We start from the raw sequence: 12418 nt of genomic DNA on the forward strand, positions 1-12418 counted from the left end.
TAACTCTTCCAAAATAAATTTAAAATAAATCTTAAAAAAAAAAAAAAAAGAAAGAAAGAAAGAGAGACTAAGGAGATAAGACACAATACTCAGTCCTGGAGTGGATCCTAAACCTGGGGTGAGGGACTCTATAAAGGACAATTTGGGAGACAGAAGAAACCTGACTATGGATTAGATGGCAGTATTGTACTTAATGTTAAATTTTCCAATCTTGATAACTGCTCTGTATAAGAGTGTCCTTGTTCTCTGGATATACACACCGAGGGGGTAATGGGTATTATCTCCGACTAACTCTCAAGTGACTAAAAACACAGATGTGGATGTATACATACTTGTGTACATAGGCACACTCAGCCTAAGGCGCCTTAGTGAACCATGGACTGTCTACACAACAGTGGCCCCAGACCACCACAACAGCTAATGTGTTCTATGATCTAGTGAGGTGGTAATGCCCATTAGTCACACCTTTGTGGAATGCTGGTGTAACGAATCCGCTGTGCCGCCAGCTGCATAGAACAGCAAGTTACATGTAATACATCAAACTTGGTAATGATAATAAATGACTGACTCCCTGGTTTATGTGTTTATTATACCATACTTTCATCAGCCTTACAGTACATTCCTCTGTTTCCTGTCAAACAGTATGTCACGTCCCAAAGCCAGCAACCTCACACACCTCATGTTTCTAGCTCTTGACTGCATCAAGAGGCACAATGAGTGATTAACAGGGGATAGCCCACTTTTCTGAGACATTTGTGTGCATAAGCCAATGAGTGTACAGCACTCAATTCAGCAGCTTATTTTCATTATCAGAAAAGGAACAGTAAAATCAATTCATCTGATAAAATAATTTTAGACATTCTAACAATCATCTAGGTTTGTGTAAGTATGATGTTCACATAGCAACAAAATCACCTAACAATGCATTTCTCAGCTTGTGTCCCCGCTATCCAGCAACATCTGACTTGGATGAGTTTGTGTGTGTGTTTCTAATACCCACCAAAGATTACTATGCATAAAATGTCTCGTGAGAGGGAATTAGAGTTGAACGGTAAGTTAGCATGTACATCAACAAGGATCTTGGTATGATAAATTTACATACTCTGGTTTCTCTTCAGATCGAATAAATCTTTTGCCTTTTACTAAAAAAAAAAAAAAAAAAAAAAAAAAAAAAATTTACAGTCTGGGCTGGCGCTGTGGCACAGCAGGTTAACGCCCCAGCCTGAAGCACCAGCATCCCATATGTGTGCCGGTTCTAGTTCCGGCTGCTCCACTTCCAATCCAGCTCTCTGCTGTGGTCTGGGAAAGCAATGGAAGATAGCCCAAGTCCTTGGGCCCCTGCACCCATGTGGGAGACCCAAAAGAAGCTCCTGGCTCCTGGCTTCAGATCAGCACAGCTCTGTCCATTGCGGCCATCTGGGGAGTGAACCAGCAGATGGAAGACCTCTCTCTCTCTCTGCCTCTCCTCTCTCTGTGTAATTCTGACGTTCAAATAAATAAATCAATCTTTTTTTTTTTTTTTTTTTTTTGACAGGTAGAGTTAAAGACAGTGAGAGAGAGAGACAGAGACAAAGGTCTTCCCTCTGTTGGTTCACCCCCTAGATGGCCGCTATGGCTGGAGCTATGCCGATCCGAAGCCAAGAGCCAGGTGCTTCCTCCTGGTCTCCCATGCAGGTTCAGGGGCCCAAGCACTTGGGCCATCCTCCCCTGCCCTCCCGGGCCACAGCAGAGAGCTGGACTGGAAGAGGAGGAACTGGGACTAGAACCCAGTGCCCATATGGGATGCCGGTGCCACAGGCAGAGGATTAGCCAAGGGAGCCATGGCACCAGCCCCCCAATAAATAAATAAATCTTTCAAAAAAAATTTACAAAGTCTAATTTTAAAGTTTTCAAAGTTCAGATGGTAACTGGCTAAGAAGCATTTAGAGTAAACCAGCTTTAACAGAAATAATCTACTTCAGCCAGAAGTCACGAAAATACACAATTAACTTTCACTTTCAAAGGCACAAATTCCTACTCAGGCAGCAAGCTGTTATTTCATCAGCACAGAATATCACACTTTTAAGGGAATTTTGAGATGACCTGACCTAACGTCTAATCAGAAGAGAAAGACGCCATTCAATCATTAATCATTTGATTAAAAGTAAAAATCAGTATCAAATTTACCTTTTGTAGCAAATCTCATGAACAATCTATTTCCTTTAGCTAGTTTGTTAGCTGGACGAAGATCGTTTCTTAACAGAGACTCTTCTTCTACCTGAGACAATGTGTCCAACTTAACAAAAGAGAAACACATTTTCAACATAAAAATTAGTCACTAGTATTTCCTTAGTAGCTAAATTACCATCAAGACAGCACTGAATCCATCAGCGTTGCAGCACCAGTTCCTCTGCAGAATTTCCAGGTCAGAGGCTTCCCACACCACCTTGTCTAAAGCAACAGTCCCATCATCCTCTGCCCCCACCCTCCCTTTTCTGCACTGCACTCACTCCCTCCTGACGGTCCATCATCTAAGGACCTGTGCACTGTCCAACTTCCCACCAGAAAGTAGGTTCTGAGAGGGTAATGAGCTTTGTTTTGCTTCATTCCATATCTTTAGCACCTAGAACTTGGTATACAGTAGGAACTTGGCAAATACTTTAGAAATGAATATTCAAATATTTCCAACAATAGTATACAAATCATTAGTAAATATACCATCACTTAATGATGAAATACTTTAAAGTACTTCTCAATAAAGCCATTTTCTTTGACACAGAAGTGTGAGCACTACTCTAGATCTCAAGATGAACTGTTACAGTTATTTTAAAGGCCAAGAGCCTGATGCACCCCCAAAAGGTTTTATGGTAAAAGCTAGCACAGTAAGAAACTTTCACAATAAAACCTTACACATTATTTCGCCCTATTACTAACCTCTGCGTCACTTGGGTTTTCATCTTCAACTTCTCCTTCTTCAGCCTCATCATCATCTGAGCTGTCCTCCTGCTTATCTAAAATGGAATGTGAGGAAGACGATGAACCTTAGTGTCAGTCCATCTTATATCATGGTAAAGGAACATCCTTTCTACTGAGGGTCCAAAGCATTCAAGCTAACATCAGACACACTCATTGACGGGATGTTTCAATGCTCTGCTCTGTAACCCAAAGCCCAAAACAAGACTGTGCAAAACAGGACTTTTAGGCCACAGGTCCCACCTTTGTGCTCAGTTACCTTTCTTACTTTTCTCAGATGACTTGTCTTCACTGGCGTCCCTGCTTCTTATCTTATCCTGGGCTGGCAGAGAACTCATATTAATAAGGGCTCGTGTGGCTGTCATTTCATCTAGCCAAACCACATTACCTAAAATAAAATGTAAAATAAAATATCACATTGTGCCCAAATGGTTATTTTCCTTTTTAAAAGATTTATCTGTTCATTTGAAAGGCAGAGCTACAGAGAGAGGGAGAGACAGTGAGATCTTTCACCCCCTGGTTCACTCCCCAAATGGCCATAGCTGGGGTGACCAGGAGCCAGGAGCCCCAACACTTGGGCCACCTTCCACTGCTCTCCCAGGAGCATTAACAGGGAGTTGGATCAGAAGCGGAACAGCCAGGACTCAAACCAACACCCATGTGGGTTCCCAACACTGCAGGCAGTGGTTTTACCTGCTATGCCACAGTGTCAGCCCTGGTTTTATTTCTGGAAAGCAGATCAAATTCACTGTTGCGGTCTCATCCAGCTACAGACTGCCATCAGTCAACATACACACCAAAAAATGAACACAAGTGTAGACGCTGGCGCCGCGGCTCACTAGGCTAATCCTCCGCCTGTGGTGCCGGCACACCGGGTTCTAGTCCCGGTTGGGGTGCCGGATTCTGACCCGGTTGCCCCTCTTCCAGGCCAGCTCTCTGCTGTGGCCCGGGAAGGCAGTGGAGGATGGCCCAAGTGCTTGGGCCCTGCACCCCATGGGAGACCAGGAGAAGCACCTGGCTCCTGGCTGTGCCGGCCGTGGCAGCCATTTGGGAAGACCTTTCTCTCTGTCTCTCTCTCTCACTGTCTAACTCTATCTGGAAAAAAAAAAAAAAAAAAAGGAAGGAAGGAAGGAAACAAGTGTAGAGAGTAGACAGTAGTAGCACAGTCTGTTTTTTAAAAATAATCTATTGGGGCCAGCACTGTGCATAGTAGGTAAAGCTGCTGCCTGCAGTGCTGGCATCCCATATGGGTGCAGGTTCGAGTCCCTGCAGCTCCATTTCCGATCCAGCTCTCTGCTATGGCCTGAGAAAGCAGTGGAAGATGGCCAAGTCCTTGGGCACCTGCACCCGTGTGGGAGACCTGGAAGAAGCTCCTGGCTCTAGACAGGCACAGCTCCAGCCACTGTGGCCATCTGGGGAGTGAACCAACAGATGAAAGATCTCTCTCTCTCTCTCTCTACCTCTCTGCAACTCTGTCTTTCAAATAAATAAATAAATCTTAAAAAAAAATAATCTATTTTTAAATGTCTTTTTAAAAAATTTATTTATTTGAAAGACAGAGTTACAGAGAAAGAGAAGAGACAAGAGAGAGATCTTCCACCTGCTGGCTTACTCCCCATATGGCCTCAACAGTCAGGGCTAGGCCAGGTTGAAGCCAGAAGCCCAGAACTCAGTTCAGGTCTCCCACATGGCTGGCAGCGACCCAAGTACTTGAGACATCACTGCTGCCTCTTAGGGTACACACCAGCAGGAAGTTGGAACTGGAAACAGAGCTGGGACTTGAACCCAGGCACTCCAGTATGGGATGTAGACATCCCCAGAGGCATCTTAACCATTGCACCACACACTCAACCCATAAAATCTCTCCTATGAAATTAGTTGGGGCCAGCACTGTGGCATAGCTGCTAAAGCCACCGCCTGCAGTGTTGGCATCCTATATGCATGCCAGTTCGAGTCCTGGCTATTCCACTTCTGATCCAGCTCTCTGCTATGGCCTGGGAAAGCAGTAGAAGATGGTCCAAGTCCTTGGGCCCCTGCACCTGTGTGGGAGACCTGGAAGAAGCTCCCGGCTCCTGGTTTTGGATAGGCCCAACTCCGGCTGTTGTGGCCATCTAGGGCATGAACCAGCAGAGGGAAGACTTCTCTTTCTCTCTGCCTCCCAAATAAATAAATAAATAAGGAAGGAAGGAAGGAAGGAAGGGAGGAAGGGAGGAAGGGAGGAAGGGAGGAAGGGAGGAAGGGAGGAAGGAAGACGAAGAGAAGAGAAGAGAAGAGAAGAGAAGAGAAGAGAAGAGAAGAGAAGAGCTGAGCCGAGCCGAGCCAGGATCATTAGCAGAAGCAATCCATACAGTGTTTATGGGTGCTCTCCTGCCACCTTGGCAGAGCCGAGTACATGTGACAAAGACCATGTAGCTTGCAAAGATTCAAATATTTACTGTCCAGCCCTTTATAGAAAAAGGTTTGCTCATCTGATCTGGACAGCATAAAGTTAAGCAGAAAGGAAAATGAAGAAAAATATTTTTCTCAGTCGTGTTTCTTCTTTCAATGACAACACTGATTCAACATTCAGCAAGTCGTCAAGAAAGCCAGGTGGCTATCTGGGGTACTGCCTGCAGGCAGCAAGTCAAGTCAGCCCAGTCCTGGCGTGGGGAAGCAAGATCAAAATTATAGTTAGCCCACAAGTTGGACAACTCAGTACTTGGCAAGCAGATGACGTTCCAGAAAACACAGTTCAAATGTGAGCAGAGGTGAGTCTGGTATTCTGGTCTAGTTCTAGGTCCCAAACACTGAGGCAGAGCCAGCCCTCTGAATAACTCTATGACAAGTAGCCATGACAACATGCAAGCCCTGAAAATGCAGCCCTTAGTCAGGAAACCTGGGTGTTAAAGAAGCCACATCATGTATACTAGACTCAGACACTGGCCACCAGCCTCCTAGGGCCCCAGGCACCACCTCTGAGCCGACCTGGAACACCCATGGCGTGTGAGCTGGCAGACTGGGTAAGGCATGCTGATCCTCACCAATGGGCAAGTTCTTTTCTCCTAGGCTAAGGGCTGAGGCAAGGCATAAACACACAGTCTGGGTCATAATCATTTACCACCTCAGATGGCAAGAACTCTTTAAAAACCATAAACAAAAACATACACAACAGAAAAGCCAGTGTACTTACAGGAGGTATCATCCAACCACTCAATGTGAGCCGGAGGGTATTCTTTAAAATAGGAAAAGATATCCTGGGTACTCATCTCATCCACTCCACAAATGTAGATTGTCTCCAGCCTCACTTTGGGGATTGCTAGAAAAATGAGACACACAAGACATGACAGAATTTACCATGTGCCACTGCACATGCCACCAGACACCTTTGTAACATTCAGATAACACGTGTCCAGAAAAGAAATATGCTGAATAAAATGGCAATTATTTCCAAAGAACATGAGACATGACAGTAAGTTAATTTTTATCTCTGAACAGAGCATTAAATAAATAATTTAATTTAGAACAGGCATATTAAGCTTCAAAAGATTAAACAAATAATCTCTCCACACATTAACCTGTTATAATCAAAACAATAACAAACCTAATAATTCTTCAGTCTGACAAGCTGATTCCAAAATATTTAAACGTATGTCAAACAGAGATGTACAACAGTAGAAACGATTCTAAAAGAAAAGCAGGCATTCCCTCAAATATATCAAAGTATGAAACTAGGGTAAAGAAACTATAGTATGAAACTAAAGAAATCCTGAAAGTCGTTAAGAAAATGGTAATTCAAAATAAAAATGGGCAAAGAACAAAAGCAAGCAATTTATGCAAAAGGAAATACAAAAGCCTAGTAAACACAAAGAGATGGGTTGGCCTCACTAGTAATCAGGAAAATGCACACCAGCACAAGAATACACCAAATTCATTAACCAGGTTTTGTCTTTTGGTATGCAGTTTATGTCTTTTGGCCATCCATTGGGACACTTACTCCCCCTGCTGGTAGAGTATGAATTGTAACTCTTTGAAGGACAAATGGTGAGTGTCTTTATCACTAGGAATTCTTGTCCCGGCATCTACCCTACAGACACAAACACACCTGATTTCACAAAGTGGCTCAGAATGTCCACAGCAGCACTATTTCTAATAACCTGGTAGCTATCAGAGTAATCAATTATGATTTGTCTATACAGCAAAAAAAGAGATTATTATATACCATGGAAATATTCTAAGACACATTCAGAAAGGAAAAAAAACCAAGCTGTAGAAAATTACATATAATGTGTTGACACTGAAGAAGAACATAAGGGTCAGTGCTGTGGCATAGCGGGTTAAGCCGCTGCCTGCAGTGCCAGGCGCCGGTTCCCATATGGGCGCCGGTTCAAGACCCAGCTACTATACTTCCGATCCAGCTCCCTGCTATGGCCTGGGAAAACAGTAGAAGATGGCCTAAGTCCTTGGGTCTCTGCACCCGAGTGGGAGTCCCAGAAGAAGCTCCTGGCTCCCGGCTTTAGATCGGTGCAGCTCCAGCTGTTGCAGCCAACTGGGGAGCAAACCAGCGGATGGAGGGCCTCTCTCTCTCTCTCTGCCTCTCCTTCTCTGTGTAACTCTGACTTTCAAGTAAATAAATAAATATTTTTAAAAAAAGAACATAAAACACTTCCATACATTTTCTAGTTTACATTTGTGTACACAAATACCCAGAAAAAAAGCATAATATGATTTTCACCATTCTGGTAATAACTGTTACCTTTAGGAAAAGAAGAATGTTGAGGGCTAGGGTCAAAAAGGAACTTGAGCCTTAGCAGAACTATCTTAATTTTTTACTACTTTAATTACATTATCTCATTTAACCCTTTAAATTGTGAAATGAGACAATATATAAATAAGAAAAAAAAAAAGAAATCTATATAGGGGTTGGCATTGTGGCACAGCGGGTTAAGCTGCTGCTTGCGACACCAACATCCAATGCAAGAACTGGTTCAAGTCCCAGATGCTCAACTTCTGATCTTGCTTCCTGGCTACTGCCTGAGAAAGCAGAAGATGGCCAGAGGGCCAGCCCTGTAACATAGTGGGTAAAAGCCACTGCCTGCAGTGCCAGCATCCCATATGGGTGCTGGCTCAAGTCCTAGCTGCTCCACTTTCAAGCGGGAGACCTGGATGAAGCTCCCGGCTCCTGGCTCTGGTCTGGCCTTTGCAGCCATCTGGGGAATGAACCAGTGGATGGAAGACCTCTCCCTCTCTATGTAACTCTTTCAAATAAATAAATCTTTACAAAAAAAAAATAAAAATAAATAAATAAACTTACAATACATATGAACACTAACAGACACAAACAATTTTAATAGTTTTGTTACTACATTTTGAAGAGGAAGAGAAGAGAGCCCATGTTTATTGAAAGTCTGTGTCCGTGTGGTCAGACAAATCTGGTAAATATTCTCCCTGACAGCTCAGGTTCTTGAAGACGGAGTGGCATCAAGTCTTGTGAACCTCAACAAGTCTTTAGGGGCAGCACAGGAGTAATAGGGGCTCGAATGTAAGATGGGAGGCAAGGTGTGAAGCCCAGGGGCTGGCTTCTGCTCTTGCCTGTGACTCTGGAGGAGTGAGCCGACGGTTCCACAGAAGGGAACAGAGGACAGAGACGGCTCCTGATGGTGGCAGACCAGGTGGACTGAAGAGCAGGAGATGGATTACCCGATAAAGACTAATCTTAAATGAAACAAGCAGAGAAAACAAAGGCAAAAAAAAAAAAAAAAAAAGAAAAGAAAAGAAAAAATTACATAAGTAAATATAAAAAGCATCATAGCACTGCTTTATCAAAGTATTACATTAAAAAAAGAAAGCTGACAGGGATGGAAATTAAAATAAAAACAAAAGGGAAGGCACGTGAGGAACACATTGTCAGACCTCACACGCCTATCTTTACGCAGAGACTGGCACACACAGCTAAGAACTGGACAACAGGCAATTTCATTCAGAAAAAGCAGTAAAGAGACAGAGAAAGAGATGCAAAGGCACGTCACAGAGCTGAAGTAGCCTTAGTTAGCTAGAGGACAAGAAAGGTCCGTTCTCGGAAGAGTCCCAAACTGACAGCGGCACGACCCACTCGAGACAGCACCACTGCAAGCAGCTCCAGATCTGATGGAAGCTGCCAAAGAATGTCCAACGCTTCTGCACCTCGCTGACAACTGCACTGCTCAAAATGAAACAATGCGACAAAGACGGCTCCCAAAATGAAACAATGCGACAAAGACGGCTCCCAAAATGAAACAATGAGACAAAGACGGCTCCCACATGCGTGCCAACCCACGCCATAGGGCTGTCGGCCGACAGCCGCGGCTGCAGAACACACAGGCGCTGGGTTTGAGGACTGGACGTTTACTGAGTGTTCACCACAAGCCAGGTGGTGAGGTCAGGGTGGGCTTTTCTAACAGGAAAAGAAGAAATGAATAACGGGCAGTAAGACATGAAATTCAAGCCTTTAGGAGAGCATATTTCAGAAAATCCCAAGACAAAGTGGCCAAAGCCAAAGCCTCAGATCAGAGTAATCCCTAAATACAGTCACACACAGCCTAACAGGTGACCCAAGAGAAGGCTGCAAAACTTCAGTGAGCACAACTCACCAAAGAACACCTACAGGAGACAGATAAAGGCTAAACGACAAACGACAAAATGCTCATTACTTCAAATGGAAAAGGGAAAACAGTAGTATGACCACAGAGGGAAAAAACAAAGTTAATTCCCAGAAGAGAGACAGGAAGGAAGCACACAGAGCACGGCACTGCCTGCTGTGAGCGCTGAGCTACCGCAACTTCTTCCTTAGTCTGCTTTCCCAATGCTCCCTGACGAGCACAAACTGCAAACCACCTAAGAAGAAAGGTGAGCGTCCGGGGCGGACATGCTCACCCCCACTGCTGACGGCTTTCTTCTGTCTAAGTGTCCACAGCCGTCACTGCTGTGGGAAGATGATGCAGAACCAAAGCAGAGCTGCTGAACTCTTCTGCTAGTCCACTATCAGCTAGGAGAGCTGTCGTTACAGAACCCAAACCCACAACAGGTGACGACAGCATAGCATTAGGTTTTTGTTTTTTTAAGATTTATCTATTTATTTGAAAGGCAGAGTTACAGAGAAGCAGAGGCAGAGAGAGAGGTCTTCCATCCGCTGGTTCACTCCCCAAATGGCCGCAATGGCCGGAGCTGAGCCAATCCCAAGCCAGGAGCCTGGAGCTTCCTCTGAGTCTCCCATGCGGGTGGCAGGGGCCCAAGGACCTGGGCCATCTTCCACTGCTTTCCCAGGCGATAGCAGAGAGCTGGATTGGAAGTGGAGCACCCGGACTCAAACTGGCGCACATACGGGATGCCAGCACTGTGGGCGGTGGCTTCACCTGCTACACCACAGTGCTGGCCCCAGCATTAGTTTCAATAGATTTTAACCTTCAGGTCCAGAATTACATTCCAGTGTACTGACTGCAGCTGTGATTTCAAAATTAGGTAGTAATCTCTAAAAGTGGCAGGGAAGCAAAGAAGCACCTTAAAGTCTTGAGAAGGACTAATCTACTGATTTTCATAGAGGAGGAAAAGGGAAATCTGACCACAGATTAAAAGCTTACACTAAGTCTCTGAAATAAAAAATAGCTTATTAGACAGAATATGTGATCTCTTAAGAAACCAGTCTTTCCCTTAGGAAATGACATGAGCTGTGTAAGAAAGGCACACTAACCTCGTTTCTTTCCTGACAGGATTACTAGGCCAAGAAATTCAAGGAATACCATAGATGGTGCTCTTGCTCTAGTTTCTCATGACAATAAAATGAAAAGACTTATAATTAATGCATCTATGTTCGCGGCATGATTACAGCCAGACGCTGTTCAACATTCACCGACAACTGGCTGAAGTCGAAGCCATGCGGACCAAGGCAGAGAGGACACAAAGGCAGGAGGGCATAGCACTGAAGGGCAGAAGTAACACGAACGCTAACTCAACAGACTAAACACGCACACTTTCAATTCACAAGATGTAATGAAACTGCGGTAAATAAAAAAGGATTTTCTAAAGGTGCCTCAAATACAAGTTGTTTTGCTGGGTGCAATTCCTGGGAGAAAAGAGCTGACCAGACAAAGAGTATCCCGCCATGACCTGGCCAGGACCGAGACAGCACTACCAGTCCTGCCATACTCTCCAAGAATCCAGGCCTGTCTGGAATCAACACCTCACCTGATGAAGGTCATTTGGAAACTGAAAAGGGTCCAGAGAAGAGAGATCAGAAAGCTGTGTCATATAAAGGAAGCGTAGGGACGCCAGTAAGCCCATGCTTTCATTACATGAAGGCTACATTGTGTGGCTCAAAGGGCCACACAATAACTAACAACCAATAACTAGAAGACAATGCTTCTTCAACACAAGGAAGAATCCAAAACCAAAGCTGCCTGTCTTGTAAACAGTTCTCAGTGCTATCACTAGGAAACATTTAAGCAGACGCCAAAGGACCAACAGGAACTTTGGGAAAAGGCCTGCAGCCCTGGGCTTGGGAGCTTGGTCTGGATGACCTTTAAGGTGCCTTCCATCCCTGAGACCCTTGATGTTGGGGACAAGACAGAAGGAGTTTGACATCAAATCATCCAAAAGAAGCAAGTCACTCTTGGGACAGAACAGTGTAGTGTAGCGCATCCCAAAGCATGGTCCCCAGTGCTGGCAGCCTGGGTGGGAACACAGGCTTTAGCCAGGCCAATCCTTCAGTCCAGCCTTGCTCCTAACCTAGCTGTAGAACTCTGGGCAAGCATCTTAACCTCTCAGGTAAAACACAAATGCTAAGTGCATTCCCTCATAAGGTTATTGAAAGGATAAGTTAACTTCTGGCAGAGTGACCAGCATTTAACAAACGTTATTTTTTATTAGTAGTAGTATTGGTATTGGTATTGGTATTGATATTGGTATTCATAGTAGGAATGAACAACTTGTCACCTGGAGGAAGCAAGATGCTGTTTCCAACTTCTCCATTCTCCCAAGAGGCTGCTCACTTAGTAAATGACAATAACATTTACTGAGCACCTCCTACATGCCAAGCACCACTCTAACAACTTAACGTTTTGTCACCGCTGGGAGCAGCCAGGATGAGAACCTGCACTCCAACATGGGATACAGGTGTCCCAAGCAGCATCTTAACCTGCTGCACCAAATACCCAACCCTGGGCTCAAACACCGCTTCATGTTTACTAGCTGAGCGACCGTGGGCATTTCATTAAATGAATGTGTTCTAGCTTTTTTGTGTAAAATGGGGATAAAAATATATACCTCATAGAGTTGTGGGAAACAATAAACAAATGCAACACGTGCTTGACAAGTACTTGGTAAGAAAGCAAGTTCCCAAGAAATAGTAACTATTCCCGATTCTTCCTTTCACTCAACATGGTGCTGAGCTTCTGCTCCCATCAGCCAAGCACGGCTGGAGAAGCTCGCACACACAGACCTTCCATGCACATTCAGA

The 12418-nt window shown here is 44.5% G+C and overlaps 1 protein-coding gene across 2 annotated transcripts in view; it reads right to left on the minus strand.

Moving 5' to 3' along the window:
• The window catches only part of NCBP3 (nuclear cap binding subunit 3), a 34536-nt gene that overhangs the window by 16430 nt on the left and 5688 nt on the right, over positions 1–12418 (minus strand). The window contains exons 4-7 of one of the 2 annotated variants that reach the window (XM_008270875.4): positions 6122–6247; positions 3212–3340; positions 2914–2990; positions 2167–2275 (exon numbers count right to left, since the gene is read on the minus strand). In XM_008270875.4, coding sequence (XP_008269097.1) covers positions 2167–2275; positions 2914–2990; positions 3212–3340; positions 6122–6247 — 441 coding nt within the window. The remainder of the gene's footprint in view (positions 1–2166; positions 2276–2913; positions 2991–3211; positions 3341–6121; positions 6248–12418) is intronic. The other variant, XM_008270876.4, reaches the window with a different exon arrangement.

The sequence above is a fragment of the Oryctolagus cuniculus genome, chromosome 17 (genome assembly GCF_964237555.1).
Source record: "Oryctolagus cuniculus chromosome 17, mOryCun1.1, whole genome shotgun sequence".
Lineage (NCBI taxonomy): Eukaryota > Metazoa > Chordata > Mammalia > Lagomorpha > Leporidae > Oryctolagus > Oryctolagus cuniculus.